General features: G+C 49.7%; 1 protein-coding gene across 1 annotated transcript; it reads right to left on the bottom strand.

The window, feature by feature from the left end:
- Positions 1-939: 939 nt before the first annotated feature.
- CYS1 (cystin 1) lies at positions 940-17,481 on the bottom strand. The gene is made up of 3 exons (XM_058801503.1): positions 17,266-17,481; positions 7,248-7,300; positions 940-2,228 (listed from the first exon to the last, which is right to left on the bottom strand). The coding sequence occupies exons 1-3, from the start codon at positions 17,479-17,481 to the stop codon at positions 2,126-2,128; spliced, it is 372 nt and encodes a 123-aa protein (XP_058657486.1). The 3' UTR covers positions 940-2,125.
- Between the last annotated feature and the right edge of the window lie 837 nt (positions 17,482-18,318).

The following is an 18,318-nucleotide window of genomic DNA, read 5'->3' as shown; positions in this document are numbered from 1 at the left end:
CTGTGGTCTCCTGTGGTGCTGGGGTCACTGTGTTTTTTCTGCTCTCCACAGGCAGATTCTGTTCCTCTCAGTAGGCCTTTGAGAGCTGCTGAAAACTAACACAAGCTCTGGGAGATCTGGTGAGTGGGCTCTCCATAAACTGCAGAGAAACTGTATCCTGCCACAGATCAGTGACATTAATAGGTCTAAAAATGACTGTTCCTGTGAAAGAACTGCTATTGTTCAAAATTGGATTTTTTCCAGGAGGGTTAGAGGGCCATTCTCCAGAGGGCCCACCCAACTTCTCCCAACAATGCAAGGACATCTGCTCTCTACTCCAGCTATTTCTGGGCCACTAAGGTATCACAGAATCATAGAACAGTCTGGGTTGGAAGGGTCCTTAAAGACCATCCAGTCCCATCCCCCTGCCATGGGCAGGGACATCTTCCACTAGACCAGGCTGCTCAGAGCACCATCCACCCTGCCTTTGAACACTTCCAGGGATGGGGCACTCACAACCTGTTCCAGGGAACAATTTCTTCCTTATGCTCAACCCAAATTTAGACTCTTCCAGTTTAAACCCTTATTATGCCTGGTCCTGTCGACATGCCCTAGCTGTGTGCTGGGAGCTGCTGCCTCCAAGCATGCACAGCTTTGTGGGAGCTTGGCTCCCTCCCACTGCCCACCCTGGGCTGCCTGGGGGCTCCCCAGCTCCCAGTGCCCAGCCTTGCTGAAGGCAGCTGCAGGGAACACAACTGGGGTGTGAGACTGTGTGCCAGGGCTGTGATCTGGTGCCCCCCTCAAGGCATCCCACCTGCCATCCCCCAGGGATGCATCCTGCAGGAATCCCACCTGCCATCCCCCAGGGATGCATCCTGCTAAGTCTCTGCAGGTACCAGAGCATGATTTTTCAGAGAGCCTTTTTCAGAACATCTGATGCCTTCACTGAGGGCTTCAGAGTATAGATGCATTTATTTGTGTTCCACAGGTCCCAGAAATCACAGAAATAAAGTACTTAAAATACAGCATCTTAAGATGTGTCCGGCAGTTTTTTCTTGTATTTACATGTAGTGAAAACTTCATCTGATGCCTTTTATACTTCAGCAGAAGATAGAAATAAAGTAATTTTCTACTTCTGATAATAAGTAGATACTCATAACATGTTAACATGCAGATATAATAAAAGCAGAAACCCAAAATACCAGGCTTCCCTGTCTGGGAGCATTGAACATACTATTTCCTTAGGAGAGAGAACATTCTGGTTTACTTTGCAATCAGCTAATGGTAAAATGCAGTGATTTTTCTTGTAGGACAAGAAATATTAGGGAAAGGCTAGGAGTAGCAATTCTGAAAACTGATCCCAAACAGCTGCTCTACAAGAGCAGGCAAGTACCCCTTGAGGAGGATGACTGAAATGAGGATGTGCCTCCTGCTTTCACTCCTATCACTGGGATGGATCTGTGCCCAGGTAGGACACCTATGCTGGGACCCGGCCCCAAAGGGATCATACAAATCCTGTGTTCCCTGATGGCTCCCGGGAGCCTAATTTGGCAGTGTGGTGGGATTTGAACTCTGGGATTACACTGGCTATGCACTAGATGGTGGGCTCAATCCCCCTTTCCTCTTATCTCCCATACTAGGGACCAGATTGGGACCAGATTGAAAGAGACAGTACCAAACTCAGACCTGAACCTGAGGCTTGCACAAGTGCAATTTGGCACATTTTAAGTGGCAGAAACATGAATTTCCTTCAACATCTCCTTAAGTTCTGGATCAGATTATATTGCTGCAATTTTTTACTAGGTCCAAAGCAGGATCTTCCTTCAAAGCACCACATTTCAACACCTCTAGCAGGACATTAATTCTAGTACATGTTCCTTTAAAAACAGCATTTAGAAATGAGCTTCTAAATATTGATTCTTAAGATGAATTCGTCCCTCATGCAGTGGCACCAATCAGAAATCAGCAGCTGGTGAGGATCTTCCTGCTCTCCCTGGGAGCTGATCAGGGGAACTCTCTCCTCAGTGCTTCCCAAGCAGCCCCCGATGCTCCAGTCCCCTCCAGAGGCCCCTGTGCCGTGCAGCTGTGGTGTCAGAGCAGCTGTGCTCAGGCTGGCCCCGGGCTGTGCCTGCCGTTCCCTGGGGGCTCAGCGGCAGTACTCCCGCTCGATGCTGGCCATCAGCTCCTCCTCCGAGTAATCGTACAGGATCGTGGGCTGCCCCAGCGGCTTCTTGCTGCCTTCTGGGCGCCTAGCATGGAAGGGAGCGAGTTAGTAGTGCTGTGAGAGACAATCAGGCTCTGAAGACACAAGATCCTGGCTTCATTTTTTTTTGTGAATGGAAAGATTGAGCTGCATGTGGCTGGCTGAGACACAGATACTCTGTCACGTCTGGTTCCCATACCCCACTGGTACAGTGCCTGCTGACATTTGCTATCACTTGGCACCAGTTCAGTCTGGGAGTTCATTACAGTACAACCCTTACAGTGCTCCAGGATCAAGCTCCCAGAACCTTTCGAGTTAGGCTCCAGACCCAGCTAAAGGACAGTGTAATCTTTATGCTACTTTTAAGGCTTTATGCAAAAAGAGATTATTTTGTTCGCATTCATAAGGAATCTGAGTTTCAACCAAAATATGAATGCAGCTCCTCCAAACTGCTCTTACAGCTTTTGTTTCCACATCAGCACAGTCCTCCCATGAGTGGGAGCTGATGAATGACTCAAAGGGAACTGGTATGGGTTTTATTGGTGTTATCAGAGGTGGTTTTTGTTGGGTACAAGAGAAATCTGTCCCTACCTGCATAAGAGAGAACAGTGACAAGTCTTCTGCAGGCTTTGACCACTGTACCTCATGCCACCAATTAAGCCTACTTGGTCTTGCCCTCCAGGACTCCAGACAGGAGCCACAGCTGACAAGGAGTGCTTCTCCTTGGCCTTATAGAGCTCTGGGAGGTGAGCAAGCCGGGCTGGCAGGCTAGGAACACATGGCTCCTTGGAATGGAGATCACAGTGAGGGGCAGAGCTAAGTGGAGAATTAAGCTGGTAAATCCAAACTGTAAAGTGGTCTGCCACGCCATGTCAACTAAGACTTTGTCACCATCCACTAGTGAAGAACAAGTAAACAAGAAATAAATGTTTTGGTTTTGTGTGTCAGTTCCTTGCCAAAGAGGAGAGATCTTCATATCCACTAGCATGGCTCCAGATCTGTCCCAGACTTGTTATCTATTGAACTCCTCTAAGGATGAGCTCTATCCCAACCATTGCTCTTGCAGCTGGGATGAATAAAATTCATCCATTAGCATCCTTTAATTAAAAAAACTGAAGACCTGTTTACTAGACAAAATCACAGAAACTGCCCCAAAGCAGGTATGTCAATGTAGAGTCAGAATTGAAGAAAAGAACCCTGAAATGCTTTTCTAAGGACACTTTGTCCTACAGAGGAGGTGCTTTCACACTGCTCTCCTTGGGCCAGGCAGCATCCTCAGGCTCCTGTCCAGCCCTGCTGCTCTGACCACGCTGTGTTTGCCATGCCCCCCGTGTGTCAGAAATAGCCTGGTGTTTTTCCTGGAGTCATCTGATGGCCAGCTGGTGACACTGGCTAGTGTAGGTATTCTACAGTTACTTACACTGCACTATGCCCTTGATGGCAAGTTCTACTAGCAGCAAGCAGGATTTAGCAACTGGACTCTTCTGCTTATTCCATTTATTCATTCTCCTGCTGAGGGCCGCAGGGTATCTGATTTCCATTGCACTAGGTAAGACCTGAGAAGAAAGCTACAGGTCCAAGAGCCTGAACCACACAGCAGCATTTACAAAGCAATAATGGGAAAAGGAAGTGCAGAAATCTGAGTTAAAGCACACAATTTACTGATTTAAACTCTGCATTGTGACAATCCTCTAACTAATTTTACGTTACGTGATGAATAAGAGGCAGAGCTCCTGGCAGCTTGCTTGCAGGCCCACAGAAGAGCCATTGTTTCTCTTAGCAGTTACATAATTTCCCACTGTTAATTATTCTCCATGCTTTGGTTTGCATGGAGAAAATCTCCAGGTAAAACTCGTTGAGACACAGATGTGCTTTGGAAAAAGCAAAAGCAGGCTCCACATCCTATGCACACCACAGAAATGAGAGGAAAAGAGAGGGCTGCATTTCTTTCAAAAGCAAAGGAAAAGCAAGCTGCTGCTCTTACTATTTCTATTTGTGGCAAAGTTCTGTATCATTTAATACAGGAAAACTGAAATAAAATAAAAAATGAGAGCTTTAATCTGGATAAAAGGAGGAACTTCTGTACCCTGACGACAGTAAGCAGAGGAACAGGCTGTGTGGTTGCACAGGCTCCATCCTTGGAGGCTTTCAACACCTGATGGGACAAAGCCTGGAGCATTCTGCTCTGACTTCACAGCTGATCCAGCCTGGAGCCAGAGCTAGGAGATTGGACTGGAGACCTCCTGAGGCCATCCCAACCTAAACCTCCATCTCAAAGGCACATTGAGGCACTGCATTGGTGCATTGGTGCAGCTATTTCTGCTGATCCTAAAATTCAGTGAGCAGCTGAGGCAGGGATATCTCAAGCTCATGATGTGCACAGGACAAAAGCTGGTAGCCCACAGGCCTATTCCTGTGCTCCTCCAGCTGCTCCAGCAGTGGAGGAGGCACCTTGCTCTTCTTGTCACCACATGCCAGGGCTGCAGAGCCTGGCTTCACACACACTGAGCCCACCTGAGGGCTATTAGACTTTCCAGCCAGGAAACTAACTGGTCAGTACCCTGAGTGGAAAGATTTTCAAACCCCAGATGTTCTGGGGAAGGAGAGAAATCTGTGAAGGAGCAAAGCTGAGAGAGAAGGAGTTAGCTGAAAAGCAAACAAGGGGAATTTGCAGTGTGATAGGACAGCAAGGAAAAAGAAGGCTAGCACAGCTCCATCAGGATTACTGGGCAGGCTTCTGGGCGCCTCACTGCTAAAATGTTCTTAACAGCTTGGAGGGAGTGTAGAAAGCAGCAATAAAAGTGATTTAAGAGGCTGGAGCAAAGCAATTTAGGAAAGAGGAAAGCAAGAAATGTGTTCCGTTTCAGCTACAGGCGTCTCAGTGTTTAAAGTTTTTTAAGGGAAGCAGGAGTTATGGGTGGATTTTTTGTTAAGTGAAAAGACAATGAACTATGCAATGTGGAGAAGGAAATGCAAAGGACAAAATTACACCAATAGTGAGCAAAACTACCTTTGAGCAAGATCCCAGTCATGGGGATGGCTGTCAGTGCCATATCCCTGATGTCAGGCAGGTGCCTGGTGTGGGGGAGAGCTGCCTGCAGGCTCCTGTGACAATGGCCCTGATGGATGACTAGGGTGACAAACTCCCAGGCACAAACCTGAGTTAAGTGGCTGAAAACTAGGTTGGGGTGAATCTAGGCCAGTGTTTTTTATAATTTTGCTGAGGATGGGCAAGTCCAGGGTTAATCATTAAAATGCCTTCTGCAAGGCCTAGCAGCTGAAAAATGGGTCAGAACAACGCCCCGGTAACCGTGCCAGTGCCACGAGCCTTGGCAGCAATTATAAAATCATTCCTGTGTGCCTGGGCTGCGTCATCCACCCCTGAACTACCAGATGCTGGAGAGCAGCTCCCAAAAGATGTTGGGGGAGTGAGGATGAGAGGTAACAGAGCCCAAGCAGGAGCACATCCAAAGTACTCAGCAGGGGCTGGTTCAGAGGCTCATGTGGTGTCTGAACACAGGGCCATGTTCTAGGACAGCAGTGCACACCCACCTCTCTCTTGCCTGACTGCCTATCTAGTTCTTCTTTCCTTCCTCAGCATGTGCTTCTCCTTTAATTGGCTTTATGGGAATTTCTTCAGTCAGCAACTCTAGCAAGACAAGGCTGACTTTTGCTGTTTGCAAAGTGTTTACCTAGAATGATTCCAGCCACAGAAATGTGAAGGATGAGACACCTACACATGCACATTAACCTCTCTTTCTGTGGCTTGATTTGATTTTGATTTGATGTCTTCAAAAATTTGTTGGGTGCTGGGCCATTTCCAAAAATATGTTCGCATAGTTCTTGCCAGCAGAAATTGCAATTCTGCTTATCTCAGGCAGTACAGGCACTTCACACATGAGTGGTGCTATGGGACTCTGAGTATAAAGTAAACGTTATCTAAATGAAAATAATCTCCTGCTCTGTCATCCCAGATCAGAAAACATTTTCTGCTGTCTCAAACCTTCCCCTTGCACATAAAAGAGGGAGGGAGAAGCCCTCGCAGGGTGTTTGGGGCCAGTGGGTGCCTGGGGAGCTGCACAGGGGCCTGGCAGGGCTGGCTGTGCACCCCAGGAGGAGAACACAGTTGCCATCACAGCCCAAAGCCCACTGAGGGTGCTGGGAAGCCCAGGAGAGGTTCAAGTCCCTGCAAGAGCACCTGTACAAGCCTTGCCAGGCAAGCTCCCTGCCAGCTGGGAAGGAGAGCAGCAGTGGGAAGGGAGCTGCAGCAGTGCCTGGGCTCTGCTGACACAGCCAGCAGCACAGCTGGGTGTTAGTGGGTCACACACCCATCTGCAGATCAGTCTGCTCTGAGTGCTGCAGGAGCAGAGGGGCTGCATGAGAGTCGGAGCTTAATGCTGGAGAGAGTCGCAATTTAATGTAAGGAGCTGATATTTTAAGATAGTTTTCCAAGCTTGTTCATTTCACCTGTTTTTTTAGCATGGGTTAAACTGTTCCCATTCCTGGTTCCCATTCCTCAGAGGCTCACTCTTCTGGGCAGCTCTTGCTTGCGTAAAATTTCTGGTTTCTTTTGTTTGGCACCCAGAGCAGCAGGTCCCCACCATTCCCCTGTCCCTGAGGGACACTTTTGTCTCTAACTGGTGTAGCACTGGAGCACCTGATGGGCTTTCTCTTAAGACTCCTCGGGAGCAGAGACATTATTATCCTTTTCCACATGCTGCAGAGCCCACAGGTGAATCAGGGCCTGAGCTCTTTGTTGGAGCAATTCTCCACAGCTTTGCACTAATTACTCCAATGTGCCTCTCTGACATGAGGACACCCAAAATTCTGATTGCTCACAACCTCTATACTACACTTGAGCTAGAGCCTGAATCTTTTCAAGCAGCGTCTGATTTTTTTTTAATTTGCAAATAAGTAAAAGGGTGGAATATTTAGGGCTATAAACCACTTCACACCATTCTCAGCTCTTCTGTACAGTGTCACAAATGAAGAAAAAGCATAAAGGGGCCTTGTTTCCATGTGCTTTCCCCATGCTGAAGATACCATGAAAGCAGGGGATACTCACTGGTGGTCAAGGTTGTTGTTCTCTGGGCTTGGTGGGCTTCTGGGTGACAAAGCCTAGGATAGAAGACAAGACAGTTAAAATAATTTGAACTCAAGGAGGGTGGTTCTCCACCTCTACTCTGATCCTGTGAGACCCCACCTGCAGCGCTGAATCCAGGTCTGATGTTCTCAGCACAGGAAGGACATGCTGAGGTAGTTGGGGTTGGTCAGCCTGGAGGAGAGAAGGCTCTGGGGAAACCTTATTGCAACCTTACACTACTTAAAGGAGGTCTATGAGAAACATGGAGAGGGGTTGCTTACAAGACCTGTAGTGACAGGACAAGGGATGATGGTTTTATACTGAAAGGGCAAATTTAGATTAGATCTTAGGAAGAAATTTTTACTGTGAGAGTTGTGAGGCACTGGAACAGGTGGCCCAGAAAAGCTGTGGATGCCCCATCCCTGGCAGTGTGCAAGGCCAGGCTGAATGGAGCTTTCAGAAATCTGATCTAGTTAACGATGTCCTTGCCCATGATGGGGGGATTGAAACTACGTAATCTTCAAAGCTCCCTTTCAACCCAAACCATTATTTCTTTCTATGAAACCTATCTCTGTCTACAGTGGGCAACATGTCCTGGTTTAAACTCCCTGGTTTGGTTTAAACCTCCAAACAACCTCTGTGGAGACAATACAGGTAAAAGAGACTCTCCTTTCCTAGCCCTGTTCTGCTGTTTCTGTTTCAGCACTCAGGACAGCCGGGTGGCTGCCGGCTACAGAATCAAAATCCCTGAAAGCTAGCCTGTTAAACCTCACAGTTTTCCATGAATGCCACTGTGCCACCAGCTGCAGGTAACAGTATGAAAATACCTGCTAAGGGAGGAAGTCACAGCCACATCAACCCAATTTTCATCTGACAAAAATGTTTCCTGGAAAAATTATCTATCTGGGGTGAAACATCCATCTTCCCTATGCTGGAATCCCCAGGCTTTTAACGGGATACCTGGGGAGCAACCAAAGCCAAACCTAATGGTATTTAAAATGGGGGCAGGGATGGCACTGTTCATCCCCAGCTGGGCCAGTATTAAAATGAACCCTCTGCAGTCAGGTACTACTGAGAATAATATATCTATGGTCTTTTTCTACCTTTTCACTGTATTCTCACAGGGAAAGGGAGTGGGACATGGCTTTGCATCTTGGCTTGTTATTGTTGTTTCTGAGGTGCAATCCTGAAGCTAGTGGGCCTCCGTCACACAAACTACCCTGAATCCCACAACAACACAAACAAGTTAAACAGGTTGCACCAAATCAGGACCTTCCAGAAAACAGAAATGAAAAGCTGTTCCATCAGTGCAGAAAAGAAGAATATATTTTCTGTATAGGAAAAAAAGGAAGTGTCTTCATTTGAGCGACAGGTGTCTGCTAAGGAAGGCAGGAGCATCCCCTGGAATAGAAAATGTAAACCCCTTCTCTCTGAATCACTATAATTTTGAAGTTACAGGGCTCTCATGCAAAGATATGAGAATAGGAATAACAGTTCTTTACTGATGTGCATGATAAAGCAAACAAACCACACCAGCTCTGGCACTAACACCACACAGCCACAAACCCAGGCCCGGCCGCCTCAGCCGCGGCGCTTTCCCCTCGGTGCAGTTCCGGGCACGGCCAGCAGGGGCGCTGCTGGCTCCCGGCGGGCAGGGCGGGTGCGGTGACTCCCCCGGGGCTGCAGGGGCGCGGGCAGCACACGGCAATGGCGGCTGAGCCCAGAGGGAAAGGGACAGAGGCGAGGCTTTGCCTCACAAACCCCTGGGGTGACCAATCCCGGTGCCCCAGCAGGACTCTGGGAGGCAGCAAACTGGGCCAGGAGGATGTCCCGGCAGACAGGGGGTGTGGGGCTAGAGTGCAGCGAAAGCTCAGAGCAGTGCAGGGTGGGACAGCGGCAGCCTGGCTCCCAGCAGGGCAGGGAGAGGTGAGCTCAGGATCCCGGGCAGCCGAGCAGATGGGGACAGGTCCCTGCTTTAGAGAGGTGAGGGTTAATAAGGTCCTAGTTCAGTGGCTGCTCTCACGAGCAGAGGCTCACCCCACAGCACAGGAGGCAGCTCCGGGCTGGGCTCTGGCAGCAGCAGCAAATTCCCTTTCCCAGGCAGCAGCTCCTACCGTGCTCCTCCAAAGCCAAGAGATAGAGCCAGCACCTTGCTGTGAGTAGAACAGCTGCCCATTCTTTTAAAAGGTTGCAGAGTTCACAGGTTGGGCTAGTTGCTGCCAGGGTGGAGTTCTAACTGTTTGTTATTTTAATCACCTGTTTGTTATTGTAATCAGCTGTCATTTATTATTGTAATCACCTGTCGGGTTCGTTAACTACCTGTCCTTGAGGGTTAAGAATTCCCCCTTTTGCCAAATGACACTCTGCTGCTTCCTGGAAGATGGCACCCAGACGGTGAAGAGGAAGGGACATCGAGTTGGCATGCAAATGACATCGGATCCAGCATGCAATGGGAGAAACTCCTCACCAAACCTAGCCAAAACCCCCTAAAAACAACGAGCCAACACAAAATTAACAGATCGAAGTGATGTCTACATGTGAGCAACAGAATCCAGTATCTGCTAAGACCCTTTTTACCTCTCACCCTAACTTTAAGATGTCGGCTGGACAGAGAACCTCGAATGTCAAATATAAAACAGGGAATTCTCTGATGCTCCGGTGAGGTCAGAAGCCGCAGCTCTGCCCACAGACCAGTGGACAAAGCTGCACTCCTTCTCCTCCTCCAAGTCACTCCTGGGAGCAGCGGCTCAACCTGCCCCAGTCCCATCCTTTACCTGCCACCCTCCTCCCCTGAGCATGGCCACTTTTTTTGTTTTTCTCAAGTACCCTGTTGTTAGTGTTTTGTAGCAACTTATGGGGGGGGGGGGGGGGGGAAATCCCTAAGTAAAAAGGAACAAAAGGAAGGAAACCTAACTGCCAACAGGAGGCAAAGGAACCAGGGAGAGGTGAGGAAAAGCTTGCAATGCAGAGCCATTGCCTGCTGCTCTGCTGTGTTTCTGCAGGGCTGGATAGGATCAAGTGATTCCTCAGTAAGATCATGTACATGCTCTCAGAATAGCTCAAACCTATGCTGCCTCAAGGTCATGCACGGGACTGGTGCTGGAAAGTGTGGCAGCTATCGAGGGGCAATGCCCCACTACAGGCACTGCTGGTACAACAGTGATGGCTTCACACACAGTTCTGTGCCAAATAAAATCTGTTCATCTTGGTCAGGCTTGTGTGTGCCATCCCCTGAGTAGAAATGTCCACCTGGGTGCCTGCAGGTCTTGCATGACACCTGATTTCAATTTGCAAGGATATTTTTTCACTACACTCCTTCCTCAGCTGCTTCTCATGGGGGATGGACAGGAGTTGAGGTTTAAACCCCATGGTCTCAGACACTGAGAGGCAGAGAGAGAAGTGCTTGGCAGCGAACTGCTCAGTTCTTCCCTGCCTCTTGCAAGGGCTTTGTGCTGCTCTGGTCACCTCTGGCTCCCATGCTTCAGCAGGTGAGGAGAGCTGCAGCAAGGACACCTCTCTGATGGCTCTGGGTGAGCATCTCTTCCAGGTGAGCCCTTAGTAGCTTCTGTTTCAGGAGCCAGGAAAGGTATCTGTTGTACACTGTGTTTCCCATCCTAGCTGCTTTTGTCAAAAAATTATGAAAGATGTTGCCAGTTTTTCATCGAGTTTTAGTGTAATAACTGTCAAAAGGCATTCCCCATCCTTTCAGAAGAGTCCCTGCTCTTTGGCAACACTTTGTTTTCTCTGGAAGAGGCTGAACTACTCTAGAAAGAGCTTCTGGGTCCAAGCAGAGACAAGGGTATGTGAGAAAGCTGACAGTGAGCTAAGACAGTTCTCTCCTGGTTATTTATGATTGTTTCTTGGCAATCTCCCACATGCAACAAGAGCAAGAAGCAGTGCCAGAACAGCCTGCTGAGCTCTGATGGCTGACTTCTCCTGGGACTGCATCCCACAATGCAGCTCCTCATCCATCATCACTGGGCTACTGTTGAGGCCTGAGTCTCCTTCCACCAGGTGAAGAATATTATTCATCCTCAGCACCAAGGGAAATACAGTTCTTTAGGAGTGCTTTGATGATGTTTTTCCCACAGTGAGAACCCAGCTTCCAATACTTCTGAGCAAAGGATGGGTTGGGATCAGTCCAGGGAGGGGTTTGGATTGTACAGTAGGTTGTCTGTTTTTTCTTCCCTTGTGGGTGACTCCTCCATATTACGAGCTGTACGTGTTGTGTGGGTGGAAGACAGAATTAATTCGTCATCAGGATAGTGCAGCTCTGGTTAGCAAAATCTGCTTCTCTGTGCAAAACCTGCTCCCACCTTTTCCAAGGGATCTGTCAGCAGCAATACTTGTTGCCCAAGAGAATCTGGAACTGGCACACGTAGATGTCTACCAACATTTCATCCAGTGCATGAATCAAAAATGGTGGCAAGCGAAAACAAGAGGCACCTCCAGCCTCTGCCTTCTCCCTGCCGTGAGAGTCTCCACAGTTTGGAAGCTGCTCCCAGTTCCTGCAGGCAAAGGCCACCTGGCTCGGGTGCCTGGGTGACACCGTGTGCCGGGCAGCAGGCAGGGAGTGGAGCACAGGCTGCCCGGGGCTGTGAGACACAATAAACACTGACCCCACCCAGCCGGCTGGGGAGTGCTGTAATGGGTGTCTTGCAAGTTCAACAGATAATTAGTATTAGCCCTTTATGTGGGTTAGCATGATGTGCATGTCAGGACACTTTAATATTATGGGTTCCTATCCTACAGCTAAATAAGTAATTGCTGGCCTGGTTGGCCTGTGTCCTGGAAGAGTTAAATGAAGTCAGCTTCTCCTTTCTGCAGCTTGCAGTCATCTTTTTATTACTCATCTAGACCGTGGCGTGTCTCCTCATTTTCCACCTCATTCTCAGCACAGGCATCCTCTGCTGACGTCTGCTGTGCCACAAAGCCCCGCATCACCCCCTCCTCCAAGTTTAAAGGCTTGGATATTAAGCTCACCAGCATGTATCAACATTTAATTTAATGTCATGACATGCGGGGTGGAATGGTTTGACAGTCATTGCTCACACAGCTCAGCCATCCCTTAGGGCAGCAGCTCCTGGGAGCAAGGCAGAGCTGAGAGCTGGAAGCAAGAGTTATTTCTCTCTGCTGCATGCATAAACCAGCACTCCTGGGGTGCAGTTTCCCACTCCCCCCAGTCCAGTGCAAGTTCCTCATGGCCCTGCCAGCCCTTAACCCCCCACTTACTCTGTCAGCTCCAGCAGCTATGAATAAGCTGGGTGAGAACACCCTTTCCTGGAACCTTCCACAGGGTGATCTGGAGCCATGTACCTTTGGAGGCTCTAGAGCTGCTCCCAAGCTGCACTGAAACCAGCCAGCTGCAGTCTTGACTACTAACATTGTCTCCAAAACTGAGAGGCCAAATTCAAGCTCTTTGAGATGGTTCCTCTGCTGGTCCCTAAGCAACGCCCAGTCATTATTTGAGAGACTACAAGCTGGTCCTAACCAAAAATCATGCCAGCTCAGTGGGGCAGACCATCATGCTCCAGTGCCAGGCAGCTGCTATGGTATAGTTTACCATACAGATACAGCCTTGAGATGCAGCAGAAATACAGACTGATTACAGTTCAGGTGCAACTCACATGCAAGGAATGACTGAGCCACGTTAAGTATCTACACAGGAGCAGTGTGGTCTCTGCCAGTGCTAGTCCATGGAGCATGGTTTAATAATGCAGGATTCTGAAACATGTATGCCAGTGCCTCTTTCCCTGCCTCTGCTCCTCCCAAATCCCTGTACACAAACACTCCATGAACTGGACTGGTGGATCAGTCTGAGCTGAAATGCCAACCCGCTGCCGTGGCAGGGAGGGAGGCCATCAGTGGAGAGCCCTCGGGTGCAGCAGCAGGGCAGCACCCTGCAGCACTGCCAGGACTGGGGCTGAGACAGGCAGCACTGCTGGAATCAGCCTCTCCAACCCACAGCCAGTACTGCTGGCTAAAAAAAGCGGCTTACCTAGGGTGCCAGTAGGTGCCAAACGTGATGCAAGGCCCCAGCTGCAGCCCAGGCAAAGCACTCCCAGGCAAAGCACTTCCAGCTTTGCTTTGGTCTGCAGCAACATCCTCTGGCCAGCCAAGGAATTAGGAGCAGGCGGTGGACAGGAAGTGGGCAGGGATGCAAGGAGTTCCCACGCTTCTCCTCCCCTGCCAACTAAAACAGCAGCTCCCAGCTATTCTGCACATGCCCTGGGTGTAGTTTTTAGATCACAAATAGTTTCCAGGGCAAAAGCCACCCATGCTCTGCCAAGTGAAAGGGGGGACTTGTGGAGAATACCTAGTCAGCAGTTTTCCAAGTCCAGGTGCAACACAGCTGTGCTGGGAGGGTGATGCTGGCTGAGGGGACAGCACAGCTTGCTGCTTCTGGGCTCTGGTGAAGTTTCAGGTACTTTGAACAAGACAAGAAATATAATGGGGTAGAGAGGGAGACCTTTAACTCAGCAACTGCCAGATCTACAACTGGACATTAACTCCAGAATCTGAAATAATCTGACTTTGGGAGGTTCAGGGAGTCCCAGATATTCAGCTGGAGATGACATTTTCTAAAGGCCCCATGCTCCCTTATGAAAGTGTAGCACAATTTCTTGATTTGAGGGCATTTTTGATTATTAACACAACCAGGAAGAGAATGTTGAAATAAACTGCTAACAACGTGGAATCAGAAAGATCAAATTTCTGTTTGAGGGAAGCACATTTTAACAAGAGTAGAAAAATAAACCTGAGTTCCTGTAAGAAGCTAATGGGGCATGGCATTTAATGTCCCTTCAGGACCCTTTTGTGTTTGCAGCTGAGGATCAGCAGCCACGAGGTGACGCTGTGCCACATCAGTCTGCAGAAAAAACATCTGGCTGAAAAAATCAGGCAAAGCTTTCAACGCTTGGGTGCTTTAAAATTATATTATAGTCCCTCTAGAAGTTGGTGAATACACCCTCTAGCTGTGCTACTCCTGTGCTGCAGCTGGGGTAATTTGCTTCATGGAATCACATCCTGTCTCCAGTCAGGAGGAGAGATGGTGCCATGGGAAAAGCTGTTAAAACTGAAACCCTAACACGTCTGTATTATTCCTCCATTTCAGGAAACCAATGGGGAAATGCCTGAGGCCACAGCCTCTGCCCTGGCTTCTACCAAGAGCTGTCATCCCTGCTCTGTGCTGCAGCAGCAGCTGCAAAAACTCAACTACATTTCTCTGTTTTGAGTAAAGAAACAAGGAATAGCACATACAACCATCTGGAATTGAGAGCAAAGCTGAAAATGGATGTTTAATGCTGAAAGAGGTGCTGGGCTCTGCTCTGAGGTATGTGCAGGTTTCCCATCAGGATCTGGCTCCCAGCCTGCTACTGTGATATGCTTTCATCCTTTTTGCTCCCAAGCACTATCTGAATATAATTAAGGTTGCTCAAGTCTTGAAAGGCAGCTGCATGCTCCACAAGCCCTTGTCACCTGGCCTGAGTGCCCATCAGTGCTGCCAGCTCGCTGCTGGATGGCAAACTGTGCCAGGGTTCAGCTGTGAAACACAACACGGATGCACATCACACCCAGGAGAAACCCAGCTGTGACAGCCGAACAGTGAGTCCTGTTTGCAATTCTGCTCTCTTCTGACTAGTGTCAAAGGTCTCTTCTACTTCCACTGGCCAGAATCTGCTCCTCCAGGGGCTATTTCTTATCAGACTTTCTTACTGTGATACCTCCTTTGCTGCCTTTCCTCTTCCTGCCTCACCTTTCCCCCATTAACTCTGTTGAATTAACTCATCCTTTCTTCTCTGAAATTTCTTTGCTTATCCTCCAATTTGGACAATTGAACAGGGCAAAGCAAGCAAGTTCCTACCACAATGACTTTAGAAGCTGTCAAGACTGAGAGAAATTGCCCTAAAATTACCAGCAATGCAATGAAGATGATACCCCTTTCCAGAAACTGCCTGCCCCAGCCTCCTGGGAAGGCAGTTTGCACAACAACCTAAGAGACTAAATTGCACCCAGCAAACAACCAAAACCTGGTGCTCCAAACTGTTTCCTCCCTCCTTTTCACAGGCATGTGACTTTTTAGGCCTCAAGGGGTCTGAATAGTAAGCCCAGGACTTCTGTCTCAGCCATATCAGGTTCAAGAAAATGAAGGGCTACCAAGAAAAGCTTGAAGTTTGCTCTGAAACTACCTGAAACTTCTCTTAGATGTCTTTAGTATCTTTGAGAAATACTGGTAGCTCTCTGTTGTCTTTGTCTGGGTGCAACCAGAGCTGTGAGCTTCCTCCCAAAGAGGCAGCAGCAACAGCTGGACAAGGAGACACACAAGATGCTCAGCATCACTGCAGCCTCACTGGTGGCACTGCTGTGTGCTGCACATACTTGGCCTCACTGGATGACCAAGGCCCCACATTCCAGCTCCAGGCTGAGTTTTGAGGGCCCTAATGGACATCTCTGTGCTGCAAAGCCTGACATCATTCCCACCCTGCGTCTGCACCACAACCTGGGGTGGCCGAGGCGATGGTACAGGTTCCTTACCACCATTTCTGCCAGAGAGGGAAGTCTGAAGCAGGGAGTGGGGCATAGTGACTGCCACACTACCCCAAGGGCCACATCTTAAATTCCTCAGCCTCTACAGTTTGCTCCTTGTCATTAGTTCACTGATATCTACTGTTATAGTGAAATGTCTCTACTGGCATTAGAAAAGAAAAATGAGGGCAGCTCCATTGCCTTTCTGGTATGTGATTACCCAGAATATACATCACTTCAGAACGGGGCTAAGATACTGATTTCTGCATAGGAAAACTCACAGCTTATTAGAATTATTAAAGATACAGCCATGATATTCACACGTGGAAAAAGAAGGAAAATTAATACCAGCACCCTCTATTCCCACAAGTAAAGACAAATGGGAGAAGTCAGGAGGATTACTCCTAAATGAGAGGCCCTCAGAGGAGAAAGTAGTGCTGGAATAAGCTCCATTCATTCTGCAGGAGGGTCTGGAGTTTAAAGAGCAAGGAAAACAGTATGTCAGTACAAGATGTCTATTTTTTTTTTTTCTTCAATTTCCAAACCTTACTTCGAGGTTTTTCTTTAAAACCTGTCTAAATAAAGGGTTCTCATACAGAACCCTACCAAGTTTCTGACTAGAAAATTTAGTTTGTATTAAAGTAATCCTTAACCTACTGATGTGCAGTTCAGCGATGGAAATGATACCTAAAGAGCAAAACTGAGGCATGCAATGCAGAATGCTCCTAGGTCCTAAATATTTCTTTCAATTTTTGAATTTATTACTTTATTTTGACAACTTTCGTGTATCTGTGGAGAGCAGTGTTTATCTAACAAAAAACACACAGCTTCCAAAGCCAAGCTAAGATGAAAGATGTCGTTGATCCTTCACCTCATCACCAGCTGATATATATGCTGCTGTTATTCTTGGATTGGAAAAAAAGCCCAAAAGATAAATCTCAACTCCCTCAGAAGCAAATCCATTATTTGTTAGAGACTGAAATGTGCCTTTAGGACGAGCCAGACTGCAGTTGCAGCGGATTGGCAAACATTAAAGAGCAGCTTTATGTTCACATTTTAAACCTTCTGTTTACGAGCCCGACCCAGGAAAAAGCAGAAACTGAACTTTAAAAAGTCGACATATTTCTACAAGTCAGGAAAAGAAACTTCCAGTAGCACTGGGAGACCGAAAAACGGGATGGCCCCTCTCGGGACCGTGTTTGCCTTGCATCGGAGACTGGAAACGCCAAGAGAACAGCAAAGATAAAACGCCCAGAGAACAGCAAAGAGAAAACGCAACAGAGCCTGGAGCCTGGCTCGCAGCGAAGTTCAAAAGAATGTAACGCTGCTGATGTTCGGAGGAAGCCGCGGCCGCGGCGGGTGGCGCCGGCTGCGGCAGGGCTGCCCAGGGCGGCGGGGACACCCGGGCTGGGCTGGGGGCCGGGGCCACCGCCGGGAGGGTCGGGGGTCGCGTTCGGGGCCGGCGGGCACTTACCGCCTGCTGCAGCGGGGCCTCGCCGCCGCCTCCCGCCGCCTCCGCGCCGCTCCCGCCGCTCCGGGGCTCGGCGCTGCCGCCGGCGGCCGGGGCTCGGTAGCCGGGGCCGGGCGGTGCCGCCGCCCCCTCGCCGTCGGCCGGCGCGGTCCCCGGCGGGTCCCGGCTCTGCCCCGCTCTGCCCGCGGGCCCCCGCCGCCGGCTGCTGCCGCTGCCCATGGCCGGAGCCGCGGGAGCCGCCGCCTCTCCCGGCAGGGGCGGGAGCGGCGCTCGGCGGTCCGGGAGCCTTTCGGGGGGAGAATCCCACCCCGGAGCGCCCCGGGGCCGGGGGAGGGAGCGGCGGCGCCGGGGAGGGTGCGCGGCCGGCTCTGATCGCGGTTCTGGGCAGGCTGCCGCGCTCCCCTGTCCCTTCCAAAAGTTTCCAGCCCAGCCCGTTAGCTCGGGCCTCCCAAGCACCAGATCCTTACAGACATTTCCCCGGGCTGCGGGAGGACATTGCTGTCATCCTCGGGGGCCATGCAGCAGGAGCAGCACTCCTGGGCTACACTTTAGCACAGCTCTCACGGACGGGTCCTGCAGAGCTGGGGAGAACAGCCCAGCCCGGGGGATGTCCCCGGGGCGGGTTTGCGGCACTGAGTGCGGTCCGGCCGTGTGCCCGGAGTTAGAGGGAAGCCCCCGGGCAAGGGATGGGCCAGCCGAGCAGGCCTTTAGCCGATGGCCACAGACGAGTCACTCTGCTTCCCGACAGCCTGTCTAGCCTGTGGAGCTGATCCCCCAGCCGTCCTCGGCTGCTCTTTGCTTCCAGCAGTTCAATATTTGCACACTGTTCGACAGTGGAAGATTATAGATATTAAAGGCAGGGCTGGCATTCCCTCCAGGGACGGAGGGCAGGGGAGTACAGTGTCTGCTTGGTGTCCAGCCTGTTCTACCTCCCTTCTTTTCAAGCCAGAGGCTGATAAAGGCAGGAGGCACAGAGGTATAATTCCTTTTGCTGCTCCTCGGCACTCACTGCAATGATTGCATCTACCAGTCGGTCATTCTGATTCTTCCTGAACC

This window comes from Ammospiza caudacuta, chromosome 3 (genome assembly GCF_027887145.1).
Source record: "Ammospiza caudacuta isolate bAmmCau1 chromosome 3, bAmmCau1.pri, whole genome shotgun sequence".
Lineage (NCBI taxonomy): Eukaryota > Metazoa > Chordata > Aves > Passeriformes > Passerellidae > Ammospiza > Ammospiza caudacuta.
Note: the sequence above shows the minus strand (reverse complement) of the source record. Positions and strands in the feature narration are given on the sequence as shown.

Bases quoted from the DNA above. Each gene is read 5' to 3' on its own strand.
- CYS1 (XM_058801503.1), bottom strand. From the start codon at position 17,481: ATGGGCAGCGGCAGCAGCCGGCGGCGGGGGCCCGCGGGCAGAGCGGGG. The intron at 7,301-17,265 runs GTAAGTGCCCGC...CTTCTATCCTAG, and splicing joins AGGCCCCGCTGCAGCAGGCG to GCTTTGTCACCCAGAAGCCC. The intron at 2,229-7,247 runs GTGAGTATCCCC...CTTCCATGCTAG, and splicing joins AACAACAACCTTGACCACCA to GCGCCCAGAAGGCAGCAAGA.